Source organism: Somniosus microcephalus, unplaced genomic scaffold, assembly GCF_052327205.1.
Source record: "Somniosus microcephalus isolate GS21.2 unplaced genomic scaffold, FLI_Smic_1.0 unresolved_chr1, whole genome shotgun sequence".
Lineage (NCBI taxonomy): Eukaryota > Metazoa > Chordata > Chondrichthyes > Squaliformes > Somniosidae > Somniosus > Somniosus microcephalus.
Genome location: NW_028225179.1, coordinates 157,866,386 through 157,890,340, shown reverse-complemented (window position 1 = coordinate 157,890,340; position 23,955 = coordinate 157,866,386). Strand labels below are relative to the sequence as shown.

The 23,955-nt window shown below is 47.8% G+C and overlaps 1 protein-coding gene across 1 annotated transcript in view; it reads right to left on the bottom strand.

Annotated features, from left to right (window-relative positions):
- The window catches only part of LOC147096348 (zinc-binding protein A33-like), a 44,348-nt gene extending 21,504 nt beyond the window's left edge, over window positions 1–22,844 (bottom strand). Inside the window, exons 1-5 of the mRNA XM_085975151.1 lie at window positions 22,344–22,844; window positions 22,157–22,252; window positions 21,836–22,069; window positions 20,657–20,679; window positions 20,444–20,559 (exon numbers count right to left, since the gene is read on the bottom strand). Coding sequence (XP_085831277.1) covers window positions 20,444–20,559; window positions 20,657–20,679; window positions 21,836–22,069; window positions 22,157–22,252; window positions 22,344–22,820 — 946 coding nt within the window. The 5' untranslated portion in view covers window positions 22,821–22,844. The remainder of the gene's footprint in view (window positions 1–20,443; window positions 20,560–20,656; window positions 20,680–21,835; window positions 22,070–22,156; window positions 22,253–22,343) is intronic.
- Window positions 22,845–23,955: the final 1,111 nt, after the last annotated feature.

The following is a 23,955-nucleotide window of genomic DNA, read 5'->3' as shown; positions in this document are numbered from 1 at the left end:
TGATCTGACTGTACCAGTAATCTCACGGTCACTGTATGATCTGTCTGTACCAGTAATCTCGCGGTCAATGTATGATCTGTCTGTATCAGCAATCACACGGTCACTGTATGATCTGTCTGTACCAGTAATCCCATGGTCACTGTATGATCTGTGTGTACCAGTAATCTCCCGTTCACTGTATGATCTGTCTGTACCAGTAATCTCACGGTCACTGTATGATCTGTCTGTACCAGTAATCTCACGGTCAATGTATGATCTGTCTGTATCAGCAATCACACGGTCACTATGATTTGTCTGTACCAGTAATCTCACGGTCACTGTATGATCTGTCTGTACCAGTAATCTCACGGTCACTGTATGATTTGTCTGTATCAGTAATCTCCTGTTCACTGTATGATCTGTCTGTACCAGTAATCTCACGGTCACTGTATGATCTGTCTGTACCAGTAATCTCACGGTCACTGTATGATCTGTCTGTATCAGTAATCTCCTGTTCACTGTATGATCTGTCTGTATCAGTAATCTCCTGTTCACTGTATGATCTGTGTGTACCAGTAATCTCACGGTCACTGTATGATCTGTCTGTAACAGTAATCTCACAGTCACTGTATGATCTGTCTGTATCAGTAATCTCCTGTTCACTGTATGATCTGTCTGTACCAGTAATCTCACGGTCACTGTATGATCTGTCTGTACCAGTAATCTCACGGTCACTGTATGATCTGTCTGTACCAGTAATCTCACGGTCACTGTATGATTTGTCTGTATCAGTAATCTCCTGTTCACTGTATGATCTGTCTGTACCAGTAATCTCACGGTCACTGTATGATCTGTCTGTACCAGTAATCTCACAGTCAATGTATGATCTGTCTGTATCAGTAATCTCCTGTTCACTGTATGATCTGTCTGTACCAGTAATCTCACAGTCAATGTATGATCTGTCTGTACCAGTAATCTCACGGTCACTGTATGATCTGTCTGTACCAGCAATCTCATGGTCACTGTATGATCTGTCTGTACCAGTAATCTCATGGTCACTGTATGATCTGTCTGTACCAGTAATCTCACGGTCACTGTATGATCTGTCTGTACCAGTAATCTCACGGTCACTGTATGATCTGTCTGTATCAGTAATCTCCTGTTCACTGTATGATCTGTCTGTACCAGTAATCTCACGGTCACTGTATGATCTGTCTGTACTAGTAATCTCACGGTCACTGTATGATCTGTCTGTACCAGTAATCTCCTGTTCACTGTATGATCTGTCTGTACCAGTAATCTCATGGTCACTGTATGATCTGTCTGTACCAGTAATCTCCTGTTCACTGTATGATCTGTCTGTACCAGTAATCTCACAGTCACTGTATGATCTGTCTGTACCAGTAATCTCACGGTCACTGTATGATCTGTCTGTAACAGTAATCTCACGGTCACTGTATGATCTGTCTGTACCAGTAATCTCATGGTCACTGTATGATCTGTCTGCACCAGTAATCTCCTGTTCACTGTATGATCTGTCTGTACCAGTAATCTCACAGTCACTGTATGATCTGTCTGTCCCAGTAATCTCACAGTCACTCTATGATCTGTCTGTTCCAGTAATCTCACAGTCACTCTATGATCTGTCTGTACCAGTAATCTCACAGTCACTCTATGATCTGTCTGTACCAGTAATCTCACAGTCACTCTATGATCTGTCTGTACCAGTAATCTCACAGTCACTCTATGATCTGTCTGTCCCAGTCATCCCATGGGCATTGTATGATAACATAAGAAATAGGAGCAGGAGTCGGCCATTCGGACCTTCGAGCCGGCTCCACCATTCAATGAGATCATGGCTGATCTTTTGCCGCAACTCCATTCACCGGCTTTATCGCCATATCCCTTGATGCCCTTACTAGTCAGAAATCTATCGACTTCTGTTTTGAATATACCCAATGACTGAGCCTCCACAGCCCTCTGGGGTAGAGAATTCCAAAGATTCATGGGAAACATTCTCCCAGCATCCACCCTATCAAGCCCTGCAATAATTTTGTATGCTTCAATGAGATCCCCTCTCATTCTTCTGAATTCAAGAGAATTCAGGCCTAGTTTATTCAATCTCTTCTCAGACGACAGTCCCGCCATCCCAGGAATCAATCTCGTGAACCTTCGTTGCACTCCCTCGATGGCAAGCACATCCTTCCTTAGGTAAGGAGACCAGCATTGTAATGTCATGGTCACTGTATGATAATAAGAACTTAAGAACATAAGAAAATGCAAAATAGGAGCAGGAGTAGGCCATTTGGCCTTTCGAGCCTGCTCCGCAATTCAAGAAGATTATGGCTGATATGCTGCCTCATCTCCACTTTCCTGCACTATCCCCACATCCCTTAATTCTCCCAATATTCAAAAATCTATCGATTTCTGTCTTTAATATACTCAACGACTTAGGTACCACAGTTCTCTGGGGTGGAGAATTCCAAAGATTCACCACACTCTGAGTGAACAAATTTCTCCTCATCTCAGTCCGAAATGGCCCACTCCTTATTCTGAGACTGTGACCTCTCGTTCTAGACTCGCCAGCCACGGGAAATATCCTCCCTGCATCTACCCTGTCAAGCCCTGCAAGAATTTTGTATGTTTCAATGAGATCACTTCTCATTCTTCTAAACTCTAGAGAATATAGGCCCAGTCTACTCAACCTCTCCTCATAGGACAATCCCCCCATCCCAGGAACCAGTCTGGTGAACCTTCGTTGCACTCGCTCTATGACATGTAAAACCTTCCTTAGGTAAGGAGACCAGAACTGTTCACAATACTCCAGGTGTGGTCTTACTAGAGCCCTATATAATTGCAGTAAGACATCTTGGCCTAGAAATTCAGTTGCTTGCGCCAGCCGGTAGCGCCTTAGGAGGAGATGTTGGGCGCTAGGCGGCTAGCGGCCGGGCGCAGCGCGACCTGCGCCTCTCCCCAACTTCACTCAAGATTTAGCGGCGGCGCAAAGTCTTTGCGCGTGCTCAGCTGCGCGCGCAGATCCTGACGTCATTTCCTCGTGCAACGCCCTTTGTGCGCCCCAAACCGGAAATTCAGTGGCGACGCCCTATTGTGCGCCTGGCGCCTCTAGCGACTGGTAGAGGGGAACGGTTCTCAGTCGATGCGGGGCGCGGGGGGCGCAAATTAAAGGGCACTCCTCCTGCAGTAGAAAAGGCTGCCATTTCGCAGCACTCCTTTTTGAGAGACGGATCTTTGCAGAGAGACAAAGGTAGAGAGCTTTCTGCTTTGGCTCAACACTCGGACAGGTACTTGTGGCTTCAGGCCACAGCTTTCCACTTGTCTTTGCCTTCAGTGTCATATCATTGTTTGCAAACATATAATGGGGGCTGCAATGGGTGCAAACGTTGGCCTTCTCCATTGCATCCAAAGGGCTCACAGACGCCGTGAGAGAGTGGCAGTCCTGGCCAGACGGAGAGGGGGCAACAGGTGTCGGCAAAGGAGGCCTTACCCACCCAGGGTATACCACCAGCAGTTCTCCTATCTGAACATGTCTGACGAGCAGTGTGTTCGGAGGCTGCGATTCCGAAGGCCGGTGGTCACCGAGATCTGCCACCTGCTTGGCGGTGATCTGCAGCCACATCTGAGGAGCAGGACGTCTGTCGGTGGCAGTGAAGGTGACGGTGGCTCTCAACTTCTATGCCACCGGCTCCTTCCAATCCGCTACTGGGGACATTTCCAACATCTCCCAGTTCGCCGTGCTTTGCTGCATCCGCCAGGTGACCAATGCCCTTTTCAGAAGGAGATGTCAGTTCATCTCCTTCTCCATGGCCCTTGCCAAGCAGCAACAGCGTGCAATGGGCTTTGCAGCATTCGCGGGCTTCCCCATGGTGCAGGGCGCCATTGACTGCACGCATGTGGCTTTGCGGGCACCTCTGGAGAATGCCGAGATTACTGCAACCGGAATGGCTACCATTCGCTCAACGTTCAGCTGGTGTGTGACCACAGGCAGCTCATCCTAGCTGTCAATGCCCGCTTTCCAGGCAGCAGCCACGATGCCTTCATCCTGCGCCAGACTTCTGTGGCAAACATGTTCCAGGCCCAGCCTCACCCACGAGGATGGCTTCTTGGGGACAAAGGCCATCCTTTGTGTACCTGGCTGATGACCCCGCTCCGTGCGCCCAGCACCCCTGCTGAAGAGGGATACAACGAGAGCCATCAAGCAACCAGGAACATCATTGAGCAAACAATCGGCGTCCTGAAGCAACGGTTCCGCTGTCTGGATCATTCCAGTGGAGCCCTACAATATTCGCCGGAGCGAGTCTCCCATTTCGTGGTCGTGTGCTGCATGCTGCACAACCTGGCTATCCGCAGGACTCAGCCACTGCCACCAGAGATTGGAGGACCACCGGAGGAGGAGGAGGACCAGCACAGGAGGGAGGCAGAAAGTGCAAGGGCCGCCCGTCGGCGGCTTATTGAACGTCGGTTCTAGGCCCCCTCTCAGGGAATGGCTTGTGCCAATGTCACCAGATGAATGTAGCTGCTCCACAAGCCCTCAGCCGAGCAGGGCAACCAGGACTTGCAAAAAAAAGCATGGACAGTGCGATTTAAGAACATTTATTTCTTGGAAACCTCTGCCCTTCCCACATTACAAACTCATGGAGAGAAGCCCCCTCCAAAAACACAAAACGAACAGTCTCGGCCTTACAAAAAAAAGACACCAGTCTCGGCCTTACAAAACACAACTACACCAGTCTCGGCCTTTCAACAAACACAAAGCATTTGGTCAGACCTTCTACTTTTTGCCCTGCGAGGGCGATGCCTTTCGCATCCGTGACTGGCCCCTGCCCGCCCTGCAGCTCCTCCTCAATGGGACCCCAGTGGCTGCAGCAAGGCTGGGGGAAGGCTGCTGAGGGTCAGATGGCGAGACGGCAGATGCCCTTGGGGGTCGGCCTGCACCAGCTCTGGCCGTGGAGGGGCCGGCTTCTGACTGCTCCAACTCTGCTTGGGCGGCAGCAGTCTGTCCAGCGGCTGGTGGCAGCTGCAATGGCGGAGTGGCAGTGTCGGCTGCAGGAATGGTGCCAACCTGACAGATCGCAGGTACTCCCTGGTCGCCTGAGACATTGGCACTCGCATGGGCCAGCACTGCAGCATGCGCAGCAAACAGCTGAAGAACAGACTGCTGGGCTGCTGCTGCGCGGCGAGTGCCCTTGCGATGCCTGGCCGATCCAGCGAGGGTGGCAGCAGTTAGTGCCCGTGTGGTCCTGGTCTGTGTCCGCATGACACCAGCCAGTGAATGAACGGCACGACTGAGCACTTGGCTAGAAGCCGCCTGTGCTGCTGCGAAGTCCTGCAGACTCCTGGCCTGTGCTGCACTGAATTGTTCCAGACTCCTGGCCTGTGCTGCACTGAATTCCTGCACACTCCTTGACAGAGACTCAATGGAGTCAGGCATCCTTGCCACTGCAGCCATGAGCTCAAGGTGCCTGCGCTCCGCCTGGACGGCCATTTCCTCCAGGAGCCGCACCTCCTCTGCGCTCACCGTCGCAGGACTGGAGACCGCACTCACCCTCTGGGGAGAAGTCCGCCGAGCTTCCGCACCCCTCCCGCGTTGCTGCAGGCCGCTGGGCCCCGGAGCTTCACTCTCCTCCGACCCTTCCCCCCGGCTCCCCTCCAGGGAAGACGTGTCCCCTTCATCGCCATGGGCTGGCGCGGCTGAGGATGGCACTGATGGGCCGGCTTGCTCTTCCTCCTCCTCGAATTCTGAATCACTGACAGTGGCAGCTTGAGGGCCCGCCTCCTCACCTGGCGATTCACCATCTGAAAGCAGGGAGGCACAAGAGTAGCTTTAGAGTAAGGACAGGGTGGCAGCGAGGGAGGCATGAGTGCTGCCATGCACTGCATTGGTCGGACAGTGGCAAAGGATGCTGATCTGAGGCGCAAGTGGAAAGAGAGAGGTCAAAAAGGTGATGCCCTTACCATTGGTGCCCAGAACAGGGTCGGCATCTCCACTGGCGATGGGGCCAATCAGCCGGCCTGCCATAATGCGCTCCACACGCTGGTCGAGGTCGGAGAGCTCTTTGACGTCAGGACGGCCTCCCCCGGTCTCACATAGCTTCCTACGGTTGTGCGCCACCTTGGCCTGCAAGAGAAAGGACGGCCTCTAAGTACAGTGTGAAGCCGTGATCTTGTCTGCACTGCCTCCCATGATCGAATAGCTTGTACAGTGTGAAGCCCCGATCTTGTCTGCACTGCCTCCCATGGTCGAATAGCTTGTACAGTGTGAAGCCCCGATCTTGTCTGCACTGCCTCCCATGGTCGAATAGCTTGTACAGTGTGAAGCCCTGATCTTGTCTGCACTGCCTCCCATGGTCGAATAGCTTGTACAGTGTGAAGCCCTGATCTTGTCTGCACTGCCTCCCATGGTCGAATAGCTTGTACAGTGTGTAAAGTGCTGAATGTGCAAGTGATTTTCATGACAGTCCCATAGCTGCTGGATGAGGGCTGGCCATTAGGGCTTTCAGGTCCCTTTGCCCATAAACTGAGGTGCACATGCAGGGATGAGGAGGACACTGGAAAGGGTACTCACCCTGACAACCCGAGTGAGGTCGTTGAACTTTTTCCGGCATTGCACAGGAGTCCTGGCAACCACGCTGTTGGAAGTCACCCTGTTTGAGACCTCCCTCCAGGCATTCCGGTAGGCGCTGGGCAGCGGCCTCCTGCCACCTTCTGGGAACAGAACATGGCGCCTGCGCTCCACTCCGCCAACCAGCACCCTCAGGTCACCCTCGCTGAAGTGCTGCGCTCTCTCCCTGGCCTTCTCCATAGCCCTGGGCGTTGTAGAGATGAAGCAGAAGTGGTCAGGCCTAGCTTGAGGGCTGCAGTGTGCAGGGCGTGGCAGGCAAACAAATCCACCCTCCCCCTTTAAGAGCTGACCGGCGCCAGAGTGTCTGCCGTCAATCAGCAACTCGCCGCACCTGCGCTGCGCCCGGCCTCGGGGGTATCGCTCCGGACCGCCGGCTTAGCGCCTAATGATAGTCGTGCATCGCCTGTTTTAGCGCAGCAGCAACCTCTTGGGGCGATGCAACTGAATATCGGCGAAGGTGGCGCAAACTTTAGCGCCCGCCCGACTTTAGCGCCCCGAACGTGGCTATACTGAATTTCTAGGCCCTTTACTCTTATACTCCAATACACTTGTAATAAAGGCCAACATACCATTTGCTTTCCTAATTGCGTGCTGTACTTGCATGTTAATTTTCAGTGATTTGTGTACAAGGACACCCAGGTCCCAATGAACACCAACATTTCACAATCCCTCACCATTTATAAAATACTCTACTTTGCTATTTTCCTACCAAAGTGGATAACTTCACATTTGTCCACGTTATATTTCATTTGCCATGTTCTTGCCCACTCACTTAGCCTGTCTATATCCACTTGAAGCCTCCTTGCATTCTCCTCACAAATTACATTCCTACCCAGCTTTGAATCATCCGCAAACATGGATATATTACATTTGGTCCCCTCATCCAAATCATTAATATCAATTGTGAATAGCTGAAGCCCCAGCACTGATCATTGCGGTACCTGACTAGTTACAGATTGCTAACCCGAAAATGACCCGTTTATTCCTACTCTCTGTTTTCTGTCCGTTAACCAATCCTCAATCCATGCTACTATATTAGCCCCAATCCCATGAGGCCTAATTTTGGTTAACAACCTCTTGTGTGGCACCTGATAGAATGCCTTCTGAAAATCCAAATACACCACATCCACCGGTTCCCCCTTATCGATTCTGCTGGTTACAACATCAAAAAACTCGAACCGATTTGTCAAACAAGATTTCCCTTTAATAAATCTGTGTAGACTCTGCCCAATCCTATTATTATTTTCTAGGTGCCCTGTAATCACCACGTTAATAATAGATTCCAGCAATTTCACTACTAATGACGTCAGGCTAACTGGTCTGTAATTCCCCGTTTTCTCACTCCCAGCTCCCTTAAATGGTGGGGGTACATTTGCTACTTTCCAATCGCGGGAACCATTCCAGAATCTGATCTGTCTGCATCAGGAATCTTACGGTCACTGTAAGATCTGTCTGTACCAGTAATCTCATGGTCATTGTATGATCTGTCTGTACCAGTAATCTCACGGTCACTGTATGATCTGTCTGTACCAGTAATCTCATGGTCACTGTATGATCTGTCTGTACCAGTAATCTCACGGTCACTGTATGATCTGTCTGTACCAGTAATCTCAGTGTCACTGTAAGATCTGTCTGTACCAGTAATCTCATGGTCACTGTAAGATCTGTCTGTACCAGTAATCTCATGGTCACTGTAAGATCTGTCTGTACCAGTAATCTCACGGTCACTGTATGATCTGTCTGTACCAGTAATTTCAGTCACTGTATGATCTGTCTGTACCAATAATCTCATGGTCACTGTACGATCTGTCTGTACCAGTAACCTCACAGTCACTGTATGATCTGTCTGTACCAGTAATCTCACGGTCACTGTATGATCTGTCTGTACCAGTAATCTCATGTTCACTCTATGCTCTGTCAGTACAGGTAATCTCATGGTCACTGTATGATCTGTCTGCACCAGTACTCTCAGTAACTTTACGATCTGTCTGTGCCAGTAATCTCATGGTCACTGTGTGATCTGCCTAGACCAGTCATCTCACGGTCACTGTATGATCTGTATGTACCAGTAATCTCACGATCACTGTGTGATCTGTATGTACCAGTAATCTCATGGTCACTGTATGATCTGTCTGTATCAGTAATCTCACGGTCACTGTATGATCTGTCAGTACCAATAATCTCATGGTCACTGTATGATCTGTCTGTACCAGTATTCACACGGTCACTGTATGATCTGTCTGTAACAGTAATCTCACGGTCACTTTATGATCTGTCTGTACCAATAATCTCATGGTCACTGTATGATCTGTCTGTACCAGTAATCTCACGGTCACTGTATGATCTGTCTGTACCAATAATTTCATGGTCACTGTATGATCTGTCTGTACCAATAATCTCATGGTCACTGTACGATCTGTCTGTACCAGTAATCTCACGGTCACTGTGTGATCTGTCTGTACCAGTAATCTCATGTTCACTGTGTAATCTGTCTATACCAGTAATCTCACGGTCACAGTTTGATCTGTCTGTACCAGTAATCTCAGTGTCACTGTATGATCTGTCTGTACCAGTAATCTCACGGTCACTGTATGATCTGTCTGTACCAGTAATCTCACGGTCACTGTATGATCTGTCTATACCAGTAATCTCAGTGTCACTGTATGATCTGTCTGTACCAGTAATCTCACGGTCACTGTATGATCTGTCTGTACCAGTAATCTCACAGTCACTGTATGATCTGTCTGTACCAGTAATCTCACAGTCACTGTATGATCTGTCTGTACCAGTAATCTCAGTGTCACTGTATGATCTGTCTGTACCAGTAATCTCAGTGTCACTGTATGATCTGTCTGTACCAGTAATCTCAGTGTCACTGTATGATCTGTCTGTACCAGTAATCTCAGTGTCACTGTATGATCTGTCTGTACCAGTAATCTCAGTGTCACTGTATGATCTGTCTGTACCAGTAATCTCACGGTCACTATAATCTGTCTACACCAGTAATCTTACGGCAACTGTACGATAATAAGAATTTAAGAACATAAGAGCATACGAAATAGGAGCAGGAGTAGGCCAATTTTTTAAGGGTTTTTTAAACTCTTGGGCAGTTTAAACCGGAAGTAGAATCCGGGTATAAAAGGGGAGGGGCTAGTGCAGTGCACAGAGTGCTTTGTGCATTGAGTGCTGTTGGAGTTTTGCTAAGTGGGAGAGTTCGGATAAGTGGGAGGTGAGGGTGTGTTTTTTGCTCTGTTTTGTTCCCCACTCCCAGGCTTAGACAGCACTGCGGAGGCGGAGCAGCGAGATGAGTCAACCAAACAGGCTCCACAGACAGTATTCAAGGAGGAGGTTGGTGATCAGCTGGTTGGCTGGTTTTCTTCCTTCTCTTCTCTTTTATACCTTTAAGTTGGTAAGTCCTATTGAATAGTGGTGTGATATTATCATATATATCCGGGCAGGGTCTTCATAACTAATAATAAGAAATTTAATTAATTATATAGAATGGAGCAGGTGATGTGTTACTGTTGCGAGATGTGGGAGCCGGTGAACCCCATTGAGGCTCACGGTGATTACATCTGCGACAAGTGTTTGCTGCTAGAGGAACTCAAGTTCCATGTTATGGAGCTTGAGACCGAGCTTCAGACACTGCGACACATCAGGGAGGGGGAGAAGTTCCTGGACTCTATGTTTCAGGAGATGGTCACACCTATGAAGTTAATTACTGCAGATGTAGTCCGTGGTCAGGGACAGGACGGTGTGACTATGAGTGAGGAAGGTACAGGGATCCAGGATGTAGTGTTGAAGGAGACGCAGCCCTTGTTCTTGTCCAGCAGGATCGAGGTTCTTACTCCCTGTGAGGGCGGGAGCGGGGACTGCAGGGAGGATGAGCAACCTGGCCACAGCACCGTGGTACAGGGGGCCATTCAAGTGGAGGGAGTAAAAAGAAATGTTGTAGTGGTAGGGGATAGTATCATTAGGGGGATAGATAGGGTTCTCTGCAGTCAAGAGCGGGAGTCCCGAAGGCTGTGTTGCCTGCCTGGTGCCAGGGTTAAGGACATCTCTTCTGGGCTGGAAAGAAACTTGGAGTGGGAGGGGGAGGATCCAGTTGTCGTGGTCCATGTTGGTACAAACGACGTAGATAGGACAAGGAAGACGGTACTGTTAAAGGAGTATGAGCAGCTAGGGGTCAAATTAAAAAACAGATCCTCAAGGGTAATAATCTCTGGGTTATTACCTGAGCCACGAGCGAATTTGGCTAGGATAAATAAAATTAAACAGTTAAATGCGTGGCTCAAAGACTGGTGTGGGAGAAATGGGTTTTGCTTCTTGGGACACTGGCACCAGTACTGGGACAGGAGGGAGCTGTTCTGTTGGGACGGACTCCACTTGGCCAGTGCTGGGACTAGAGTCCTGGCGAATCATATAACTAGGGCTGTAGAGAGGGCTTTAAACTAATTAATGGGGGGGGGAGGTTTCTAGAGAGCAAATAATAGAAATGACAACAGAGAAGGTCATAGACTTAGGTAGCAGTGGGGGAATTAATAAACAGAATGTGTCAGGAAGGGACAGAAGGTATGGAGTAAAAAGTAAAGTACTAAAAAGGGAAAAAACAGGAACTAAGTGTTATAAAACATATTTGAAAGTTCTTTATCTGAATGCACGTAGCATTCGTAACAAAATGAATGAGTTAACGGCACAAATAATGACATATGGGTATGATCTTGTGGCCATTACAGAAACATGGCTGCAGGGTGACCATGACTGGGAATTAAACATACCAGGTTATTTAACAATCAGGAAGGACAGGGAGGAAGGGAGAGGAGGTGGGGTGGCTATGTTAATAAAGGAAGGAATCACTATAATACAGAGAAATGATATTGGGTCAAAGGAGCAGGATAGTGAAACAGTTTGGGTGGAGATAAGGAATAATAAGGGGAAAAAAACACTAGTGGGTGTAGTCTATAGGCCTCCGAACAGTTGCAACTCTGTTGGACGGAGTATTAATCAGGAAATAGTTGAGGCTTGTAATAAGGGAATAGCTATAATTATGGGGGATTTTAATTATCATATTAACTGGACAAATCAAATTGGGCAGAGCAGCCTTGAGGATGAGTTCATTGAGTGCATTAGGGATGGGTTTCTTGAGCAGTATGTAACTGAACCGACCAGGGGGCAAGCAACCTTAGATTTGGTCCTGTGTAATGAGACAGGATTAATTAAAAATGTCCTAGTAAAGGATCCCCTTGGCATGAGTGACCATAACATGGTTGAGTTCCATATTCAATTAGAGAGTGAGAAGGTTGGATCGCAAACAAGCGTGCTGAGCTTGAATAAAGGAGACTATGAAGGTATGAGAGCGGAATTAATTAGAGTGGACTGGGAAAATAGATTAAAGGGTAAGACGGTACATGACCAGTGGTGTACATTTAAGGAGTTATTTTACAACTTCCAAAAAAAATATATTCCACTGAGGAAAAAAGGGTGTAAAAGAAAAGATAGCCATCCGTGGCTAAGTAAAGTAATTAAGGATAGTATCCGACTAAAAACAAGGGCATATAAGGTAGCCAAATCTAGTGGGAGGATGGAAGATTGGGAAGTCTTTAAAAGACAGCAAAAAATAACTAAAAGATTGATTAAGAAAGGGAAGATAGATTATGAAAGTAAATTAGCAAAAAATATAAAAACAGACAGTACAAGTTTCTATAGTTATATAAAAAGAAAAAGGGTGGCTAAAGTAAATGTTGGTCCCTTAGAGGATGAGACCGGGAAATTAATGGTGGGAAACATGGAGATGGCAAAAACACTGAACAATTATTTTGTATCAGTCTTTACAGTAGAGGACACTAAGAATATCCCAACACTGGACAAACAGGGGGCTCTAGGGGGGGAGGAACTAAATACGATTAAAATCACTAAGGAAGTGGTACTTGGTAAAATAATGGGACTCAAGGCGGATAAATCCCCTGGACCTGATGGCTTGCATCCTAGGGTCTTGAGGGAAGTAGCGGTAGGGATTGTGGATGCATTGGTAATAATTTTCCAAAACTCACTGGACTCAGCAAAGGTCCCGGCAGATTGGAAAACTGCTAATGTAACACCCTTATTTAAAAAGGGTAGTAGGCAGAAGGCTGGAAACTATAGACCTGTTAGCCTAACATCTGTGGTTGGTAAAATGTTAGAGTCCATTATTAAGGAGACAGTAACGGGACATTTGGATAAACATAATTTAATAGGACAAACTCAGCATGGTTTCATGAAGGGGAAGTCATGTTTGACAAATTTGCTTGAGTTTTTTGAGGAAGTAACTTATAGGGTGGATAAAGGGGAACCAGTGGACGTAGTGTATTTAGACTTCCAAAAGGCATTTGACAAGGTGCCACACAAAAGATTATTGCTCAAGATAAAAAATCACGGGATGGGGGTAATATTCTGGCGTGGGTGGAGGATTGGCTCTCTAACAGAAAGCAGAGAGTTGGGATAAATGGTTCGTTCTCAGACTGGCAATCAGTAACTAGTGGTGTTCCGCAGGGGTCAGTGCTGGGTCCCCAACTCTTTACAATCTATATTAACGATTTGGAGGAGGGGACCGAGTGTAACATATCAAAGTTTGCAGATGATACAAAGATGGGACGGAAAGTAGTGAGTGAGGAGGACATAAAAAACCTGCAAAGGGACATAGACAGGCTAAGTAAGTGGGCAGAGATTTGGCAGATGGAATACAATACTGGAAAGTGTGAGGTTATGCACTTTGGCAGGAAAAATCATAGAGCAAGTTATTATCTTAATGGCAAGAAACTGGAAAGTACTGTAGTACAAAGGGATCTGGGGGTCCTGGTGCACGAAACTCAAAAAGTTAGTATGCAGGTGCAGCAAGTGATTAAGAAGGCCAATGGAATGTTGGCTTTTATTGCTAGGGGGATGGAATATAAAAACAGGGAGGTATTGCTGCAGTTGTACAAGGTATTGGTGAGACCGCACCTGGAATACTGCATACAGTTTTGGTGTCCATACTTAAGAAAAGACATACTTGCTCTCGAGTCAGTACAAAGAAGGTTCACTCGGTTAATCCCGGGGATGAGGGGGTGGTCATATGAGGAGAGGTTGAGTAGATTGGGACTCTACTCATTGGAGTTCAGAAGAATGAGAGGCGATCTTATTGAAACATATAAGATTGTGAAGGGGCTTGATCGGGTGGATGCGGCGAGGATGTTCCCAATGATGGGTGAAACTAGAACTAGGGGGCATAATCTTAAAATAAGGGGCTGCTCATTCAAAACTGAGATGAGGAGAAACTTCTTCACTCAGAGGGTGGTAGGTTTGTGGAATTTGCTGCCCCAGAAAGCTGTGGAAGCTACATCATTAAATAAATTTAAAACAGAAATAGATAGTTTCCTAGAAGTAAAGGGAATTAAGGGTTACGGGGAGCGGGCAGGAAATTGGACATGAGTCTAGGTTCGGAATGGTCATGGCACTGTGGGTAGTGGAGTGGGCCCAGGGGCCGTGTAGCCTGGTTCTGCTCCTACTGTGTTCTAATTCTGTGTTAGATTTCAGGAGATGGTTTTATTCCTGTTCCTGGCTGGGGTGGAGATCGCCTTTACAGAAGGTAAGTACTGTAGAAAATATAGGGACAGAGTGATCTCCTGGAAGAATTTCGATCGCCTAGATGGGTCGGAGAGGAATTTCCCAGATTTTTTTCTCCCAAATTGGCCATTGGGTCTTTATCTGGTTTTTCGCCTCTCCCGGGAGATCACATGGGTTCGGGTGGATGCAGAGTGATAGAAGATTTGAGGTTCGGATCAGATCAGCCATGATCTTATTGAATGGTGGAGCAGGCTCGAGGGGCTGATTGGCCGACTCCTGCTCCTATTTCTTATGTTCTAATTGGCCAGTCGAGCCTGCTCTGCCATTCAATATGATGAATGCTGATCTGCTGCCTCTTCTCCACTTTCCTGCACTTTCCCAATATCCCTTGATTCTCCTAATATTCAAAAATCTATCGATCTCTGTCTTGAATATACTCAACGACTGAGCCTCTAGATTTCTCTGGGGTAGAAAATTCCAAAATTTCACCGCCCTCTGAGTGAAGAAATTTCTCCTCATCTCAGTTCCATATGGTCGACTCCTTATTCTGAGACTGTGACCCCTGGTTCAAGACTCCCCAGCCTGGGGCAATATCCTCCCTGCATCTACCCTGTCAAGCCTGTAAGAATTTTGTATGTTTCAATGAGATCACTTCTCGTTCTTCTAAACTCTAGAGAATATAGGCCCAGTCTACTCAATCTCTCCTCATAGGACAATCCCCCCATTCCCAGGAACCATTCTGGTGAACCTTTGTTGCACTCCCTCTATGGCAAGTACATCTTTCCTTAGGTAAGGAGACCAGAACTGTTCACAATACTCCAGATGTGGTCTTACTAGAGCCCTATATAATTGCAGTAAGACATATTGGGCTAAAAATTGGGTGGCTAGCGTCACCTTTTAGCGCCTAAAAAGGCAGTCAGTGGCTGTAACGCCACTGTCTGCGCCTGCTGCCATATTCAGTGGGGGCGCTAGCCTGTAGCGCTGCGCCTCCACCGATAACATCATCGGTGTGCGCAGCGCCCCATTAGCGCCCCGATCGCGAAATTTGTTTGCGAACACCCCTGCAGCGCCGTTCGCAAACAACGCCAGGTTCCCGGGGCCTTGCTGCGCCGGCAGAGGCACAAGTTAAGGTGGAGGTGTGGTGCGGCCGTTTTATTCGGCGGCCGCCTGCCAGCACCTCCGTCCCCGGCCTCCTTATCCCTCCCCCACCCCCCCGCGGCAATGCCAGCTGTTTCCCGAGAGCCCGGCACTTCTCCTTGGTGCCGGGCTCTTTTGCCGGCACCTGCGATCGGGGCTCGCGCTGTTGTAGGCCCCTCCCCCTTAACAGTGGGAGGGAGGCCTGCAGTACCGCAGCGCGCCGCTGCGGCATGTTGCGCTGCGAAATTCACTTTCAGCGCCCTAAGAGGGACGCGGAGCGCCTCGAGCCGTGCCCCAAGCCGCGCCCCGTGTCCCTCTTGGGGCACTGAAACTGAATTTAAGGCGATCGCTACTGCGGCGTTCGCGGCGCAAAAACCAGCGCACAGCCGAACTTTGCGCCACTTTGGTGCCTCTACCCAATTTTTAGCCCATTTACTCTTATACTCCAATACTCTTGTAATAAAGGCCAACATACCATTTGCTTTCCTAATTGCGTGCTGTACTTGCATGTTAACTTTCTGTGATTACATAAGAACATAAGAAATAGGAGCAGGAGTTGGCCAATCGGCCCCTCGAGCCTGCTCCACCATTCAATAAGATCATGGCTGATCTGATCCTAACCGCCAATCCACTATGACAGGACTATCTCCTGAATCTAACAGAATTAGACACACGAAACAGAAGCAGGATCAGGCTACACGGCCCCTGGGCCCGCTCCGTTACCCACAGGGCCATGACCGATCCGCACCTAAACTCATGTCCAAATTCCTGCCCGCTCCCCGTAACCCTTAATTCCCTTTTCTTCTAGGAAACTGTCTATTTCTGTTTTAAATTTATGTAATGATGTAGCTTCGACAGCTTTTTGGGGCAGCATATTCCATGGACCTACCACCCTCTCAGTGAAGTAGTTCCTCCTCATCTCAGTTTTGAAAGAGCAGCCCCTTATTCTAAGACTATGCCCCCTAGTTCTAGTTTCACCCATCATCTGGAACATCCTCCCCGCATCCACCCGATCCAACCCCTTCACAATCTTATATGTTTCAATAAGATCGCCTCTCATTCTTCTCAACTCCAATGAGTAGAGTCCCAATCTACTCAACCTCTCCTCATATGTCCATCCCCTCATCCCCGGGATTAACCGAGTGAACCTTCTTTGTACTGACTCGAGAGCAAGTATGTCTTTTCTTAAGTATGGACACCAAAACTGTATGCAGTATTCCAGGTGCGGTCTCACCAATACCTTGTACAACTGAAGCAATACCTCCCTATTTTTATATTCTATCCCCCTAGCAATGAAAGCCAACATTCCATTGGCCTTCTTAATCACTTGCTGCACCTGCATACTAACCTTTTGAGTTTCGTGCACCAGGACCCCCAGATCCCTTTGTACTTCAGTACTTTCCAGTTTCTTGCCATTAAGATAATAACTTGCTCTACGATTTTTCCTGCCAAAGTGCATAACCTCACACTTTCCAGTATTGTATTCCATCTGCCAAGTCTCTGCCCACTTACTTAGCCTGTCTATGTCCCCTTGCAGGTTTTTTATGTCCTCCTCTCTCACTACTTTCCCTCCCATCTTAGTATCACCTGCAAACTTTGAGATGTTACACTCGGTCCCCTCCTCCAAATCGTTAATATAGATTGTAAAGAGTTGGGGACCCAGCACTGACCCCTGCGGAACACCACTGGTTACTGATTGCCAGTCTGAGAATGAACCATTTATCCCAACTCTCTGCCTTCTGTTAGATAGCCAATCCTCTATCCATGCCAGAATATTACCCCCAATCCCGTGATTTTTTATCTTAAGCAATAATCTTTTGTGTGGCACCTTGTCAAATGCCTTTTGGAAGTCTAAATACACTACGTCCACTGGTTCACCTTTATCCACCCTGTATGTTACTTCCTCAAAGAACTCCAGCAAATTTGTCAAACATGACTTCCCCTTCATAAAACCATGCTGAGTTTGTCTTATTAAACTATGATTATCCAAATGTCCTGTTACTGTCTCCTTAATAATGGACTCCAAAATTTTACCTACCACAGATGTTAGGCTATAGTTTCCAGCCTTCTGTCTACTGCCCTTTTTAAATAAGGGTGTTACATTAGCAGTTTTCCAGTCTGCCGGGACCTTTGCTGAGTCCAGGGAGTTTTGGAAGATTATTACCAATGCATCCACAATCCCTACCGTCACTTCCCTCAAGACCCTTGGATGTAAGCCATCAGGTCCAGGCGATTTATCCGTCTTGAGTCCCATTATTTTACCGAGTACCACTTCCTTAGTGATTCCGTGTACAAGGACACCCAGGTCCCAATGAGCACCAACATTTCACAATCCCTCACCATTTATAAAATAAGCTGCTTTGCTATTTTCCTACCAAAGTGAATAACTTCACATTTGTCCACATTATATTTCATTTGCCATGTTGCTGCCCACTCACTTAGCTTGTCTATATCCACTTAAAGCCTCCTTGCATCCTCCTCACAACTTACATTCCCACCCAGCTTTGTATCATCAGTAAACTTGGATATATTGCATTTGGTCCCCTCATCCAAATCATTGATGTAGATTGTGAACAGCTGAGGCCCAAGCACTGGTCCTTGCGGTACCTGACTAGTTACAGATTGCCAACACGAAAATGAACCATTTATTTCTACTCTCTGATTTCTGTCCAGTAAACCAATCCTCAATCCATGCTACTATATTAGCTCCAATCCCTTGAGCCCTCATTTTGCTTAAGGCACCTTATCGAATGCCTTTTTAATTCCAAATACACCACATCCGCTGGTTCCCCCTTATCTATTCTGCTAGTTACATCATCAAAAAACACTAACAGATTTGGCAAACACGATTTCCCTTCAATAAATCCGTGTTGACTCGGCCCAATCCTATTATTATGTTCTAAGTGCCCTGTTACCACATCGTTTATAATAGATTCCAGCATTTTTCCTCATACTGACGTCAGGCTAAATCGTCTGTAATTCCCAGGTTTCTTTCTCCCAACTATCTTTAATAGGGGGGATACATTTGCAACTTTCCAATCGCGGGCACCATTCTAGAATCTGTGATCTGTCTGTACCAGGAATCATACGGTCAATATATGATCTGTCTGTATCAGTAATCTCACTGTCACTGTATGATCTGTCTGTATCAGTAATCTCATGGTCACTGTATGATCTGTCTGTATCAGTAATCTCATGGTCACTGTATGATCTGTCTGTATCAGTAATCTCATGGTCACTGTATGATCTGTCTCTACCAGGAATCATACGGTCAATATATGATCTGTCTGTATCAGTAATCTCACTGTCACTGTATAATCTGTCTGTACCAGTAATCTCAGTCACTGTATGTATTGGGTGGTTTAATACGATTGAAAAGTACTAAACGGTTCACTCATTATTTCCTCGTTTTTAAGCTCGTTTAAAGGGGTCTTAATACAGATTATTCTGTAAAAAGCCAATGTATATTCAGCGTATTAGGGGACAAACACCTAACTGGATGAAGAACACATCCCACAGATGGAATGAGGAAACGAGCTGCCACAGGGGAAAAGGTAAGGAAGGGCAGTGAATAAATAATTCAAGGGAAAAAGTAGAGGAAAAAAAGAGGATGAAGCAGCTGTGGCCCACAACTCGATCAGTCTGAACAGCAGCCTGGACAGGAACTCAAACAAAACTGGTACAATCGGGCAGGCCCCAGATTCAGAGACACCCCCAAGAGGAAAAGACACCCTGGAGACAGCAAACCGACATCACCCTGAATACAGTCCATCAATCAAATTATATCCACGAATCTCAACAGACTCCAGCACATAATCAGACAAAACAAAACTGACTGACATAAAAGGACAGGTGGACGCTCCATTTCTACAGGAGATCCTCCTCACCACCCTCAGAACACACCGAGTTTGTGAGTGAGTGGGTGGGACCAATGCTGGCCGCTTTCTACTGACCCAAGTGCAGAGGATAGTCACACTAATCAACAGGAACCTTCCCATTACTCTGAGACACGCATTCCTGGAGAAGGAGGCCGCTCCATCCTAAAGAATCTCGAATAACAGGAGAATTCAAAGTGGAGACCTAAACTGTGCTCTTCACTCCCAACGGGACAAGCTTCCAGTGGACACAGGGCACTAGAACAAGCAGCCGGAGCAATCTGGGAAAAATAGTGACCTGGTCCCACACCAACTAATGGGTCCCCTACCGAGTTTTACAAGGCCCTAATCACGGAGCTTACTCTGCTCCTACTGAAACCCCGCACTATGTGCTGGAGACAAGGACACAGACACACTTAACTTAGCCACAATCATGTTAATACATATGAAGAGAAAGGTCACCACCATTGCTCACCGTAGAAAATTAAATCCCTCCTCAATGCGGACAAGAAAATATTGGCCAATATCTTAACCTCCAGATATCTCCGGCCTGGTCCATGCAAACAAATAGGCTTCATACGGGGCCGCACGTGGAGGCAAAACACCAGCGGTTATTCAATGTGATGCACCATTGTCATACCTCTACCCTGAAACTATCCCTGGATGTATAAGCCATAATTGTCTAGGGCGAGTGGAATGATTCAAGGCAATTGAGAGAATAAGCCTTGGTGACACTTTCAGCAATCCAGTGCTTGCTCCCCAGGTCCACAGTGAGCACCAGCTAACTCTATACCCCTCACCAGGCAGAGAAAGCCTCGCTCCCAGGCTTTCTGTCCTGACCTTGGTCACAGACCAAGATGGTTTGACACACAAGGTGGAGATGGATCAGGAGATGAGTATTGTAGAGGAGGAAAGGTTCAGCTGGGAAGGGCGGTGTTTCCTGTTGCTGAAGTGTGCAAAGTATCGATGGGTTCTGGAGGCTGTGGTTCATCGGAGGGTCCCTGTGTTGGTCATGTTAGGGGAGCTGACATTTTCAACTGACCAGTTGAAGGCGATGCTTTTTAGAACATGGATTTGGTGCGTGAATAACACTAACTCCATCCAGGCCCGCTTTTAACCGTGTTCATTTGCAACTACTTAGTACTAAAAGATACTTTCTATGATATTTTTATGTATAACGAATCAAATTATAAGATATAAATCAGGCCAAAGGAACTTATATGAGTTTTACCTGGGTTCATGACATCCAACATTTCTATACACACTGCGTATAGTAAAGGGCCGTTGAATTTTTCGATAGTCAGGGCGGTATCTACTAATGTCAGTGTATTATCGTCCTCACTAATCCTGCAAATATCAAACAATTGGTTATAAATTGACCATAAACACTTTTCTGAGCTATTTTACCAAACTGTGCAGAGTTTCAGTAAAGAGCATGGCCTACCTCCTCTTCTGATGAGTTTCTTCCTGAAAGAAATAAAACACAACCTGAGTTGACAGAGACTGAGCGTCTATATCGGGACAGCAGAAATTACACCCAGATTGTTACAAGCTGCTGATAATTCCCAATTCTCACTGCTGCCCACACACAGGTAGAAAGAGGATATTACAAAAAGGATATAGAAGCACAGGAGAACGTATAAAAGAGATTTACAAGAATGATACCAGAACTGCGAGGGTACAACTAACAGGAAAGAGTGAACAGGAAAGATTATTCTCTAGAAAAGGGAAGACTGAGAGGTGACCTGAGCGAGGTCTTTACATTATGAAAGGATTCGATGGGGCAGATGTAGAGAAGATGTTTCCACTTGTGGGGAGTCTAAAGCGAGGGGTCATAAATATAAGAGAGTCAGTAATGAATCCAAAGGAGAATTGAGGAGAAATCTCTTTACTCAGAGAGTGTTTAGAATGTGGAACTCGCTACCACAAGTTGAGGAGAATAGCACCGATGTATTTAAAAGGGAGCGAGATCAGTACATGAGGGAGAAAGGAACAGAAGGATATATTGATAGGGTGAGATGAAGTAAGGTGGGAGGAGGCTCGTGTGGAGCATAAACACTGACATTGATCTGATGGGCCGAATGGCCGGTCTCTCTGCTGTAAAATTCTGTGTAATTCTATGAGCGGCATATTTGAAAACAGGCCATCAGAAATTACACGAAAAATTATTAAATGCTTCTGATAGAAACAGGATATAGTTGAAAAATCTTATTAGAGTATCAGATACTAGAAATCAACATCAGTGTCACTCCAGACACAGTGCCTCTCACACCCACCCTACCAGACACACCCACACACTCACAACATGGGACTGGAACTGGATTGGAATGTGAGTTTCAGGAGATTATTAAACTTAGGCACCACAGAAATAATTACAGACTAAACATCAAGATCACAGCTACTCATTCCCGGGGAGGTTGCAGGTATTCCCGGGATCCTGTAGATTTTGTGAGAGGTCGATTAGTTCGGTGACAATAGCAGCTCCGCCCCGGATAGACAAAACAATCGATCGGTTTAAATCAGTGACGAATTATTGGGAAAATGCTGCATTTATGTCAAAATTCTCGCCCGTCAACTTGTGACTGTGAACTTTCACTGAACTAAACTGAAATATAATCCTCACCTTCAGAAATGTCAGCTCGTCTTTTTGCTCCATCTGTTTCTGCAACTTTGAGAGTTTCTCCTGAATAGAATTTAAATTCTCTTGAATCTGTCGAAGATTTTTCTCCATTGTTTCTAGAATCTTCCCCTCTTGTTTCCTGAGATCTCTGATTAAACGCTGCTCTTTCTCACTGAGAATCTGGTGCATTTTAGCGAACTCGGATGTGATGCGGGTCTGCAGACTGCTCGACTGTTTCTACCAAATGAAATGTGAAAAATATTTTTTCTGCAATAAGAACAAGAAAAAGCATCAAATTTCGAAAATCAGCAAAGGGAGATTTACCCTAATTTCGGAAATCTTCTGTTTCTGCCGCCGCTCCGTTTCTAGAGCCGCCGATTTCTTCTCTGTGAGAGAATCTAAGGAAGATTTCAGCTGATCCTGGGATTGGGAGAGAAAAATCACAGAATAAAAGTGTTAGACCATGAAAATGTGATAAAATAATCCGGTGATCAAATCTGCTCCCTTTTACCTTGTAGATTCCAACAGCTTCTTTAATGGGCATGAAGCGGTGCTCTCTGTGTTCCCGCGCATCTCTACAAATGTAACAGATCAATTTCTTGTCAGTTTCACAAAACAGCTTCAGTTCTTCCTGATGTTCCTCACAGGGAAGTTTACTTTCCTTCTCTTTCGGATTCAGCTTTAATTTTCGCGCTTTCTCGGCCAGATTCGCTAAGGCCCGATTTACCCTGAGGTTTCTTCCCGAAAACTCTGCTCTACATTCCGGGCAGGCTTTTCTCCGCTTCTTCGCCCAGCACCGTGTGATACAGGAGCGGCAGAAGTTGTGTCCACACTCCAGTGTTACCGGATCGGTGAAGAAATCCAGACAAATGGGACAAATTGTCTCCTCGGTCCAACTCTCGGCCTGCTGTCTGGAAGCCATGTTCACCCTCAGCACTTCCTGATTCAAACCGCTTTCCGTTTCCGTGTTTACTGCGGTGCCGACCATCCGCAGTTCAGCGATTTCCCGATGAAATTCACGGGGGGAAGCGGATTGGTCGGAGCGCCTGTCACTCAAATTGAGGGTCGGGTTTCCGGGGCGGGGCTCTCCCCGGGGAAGCGGATTGGCCGGAGCGCCTCAGTGGGAGTCGGACTCGGAGCTCGGGCAGTGAGTTGGGGCCGAGTGGCAGTGACGCCGCGCTGGGCTCTGCCAGTTGGGAGCGGCTCACGGCGGCCGCCGCCTGGTTTTATACTCGGGGGTTTATTTCAAACTTTGGATTTTTGTTGTTATTATTCACTCGGGGGAAGCGAGGGCATCATGGCAACGGGTAGTGAGGAGGAGTGGGGTGAGGAGGAGGAGGAGGGGAGAGCGGGGTGAGGAGGAGGAGGAGGGGGAGAGCGGGGTGAGGAGGAGGAGGAGGAGGGGAGAGCGGGGTGAGGAGGGGAGAGCGGGGTGAGGAGGAGGAGGAGGGGAGAGCGGGGTGAGGAGGAGGGGAGAGCGGGGTGAGGAGGAGGAGGGGAGAGCGGGGTGAGGAGGAGGGGAGAGCGGGGTGAGGAGGAGGAGGAGGGGGGGAGAGCGGGGTGAGGAGGAGGGGAGAGCGGGGTGAGGAGGAGGAGGAGGGGAGAGCGGGGTGAGGAGGAGGAGGAGGGGGGGGAGAGCGGGGTGAGGAGGAGGGGAGAGCGGGGTGAGGAGGAGGAGGAGGGGAGAGCGGGGTGAGGAGGAGGAGGAGGGGAGAGCGGGGTGAGGAGGAGGAGGAGGGGAGAGCGGGGTGAGGAGGAGGAGGAGGGGAGAGCGGGGTGAGGAGGAGGAGGGGAGAGCGGGGTGAGGAGGAGGAGGAGGGGAGAGCGGGGTGCGGAGGAGGAGGAGGAGGGGAGAGCGGGGTGAGGAGGAGGAGGAGGGGAGAGCGGGGTGCGGAGGAGGAAGAGGGGAGAGCGGGGTGCGGAGGAGGAAGAGGGGAGAGCGGGGTGAGGAGGAGGGGAGAGCGGGGTGAGGAGGAGGAGGAGGGGAGAGCGGGGTGAGGAGGAGGAGGAGGAGGGGAGAGCGGGGTGAGGAGGAGGAGGAGGAGGGGAGAGCGGGGTGAGGAGGAGGAGGAGGAGGGGAGAGCGGGGTGAGGAGGAGGAGGGGAGAGCGGGGTGAGGAGGAG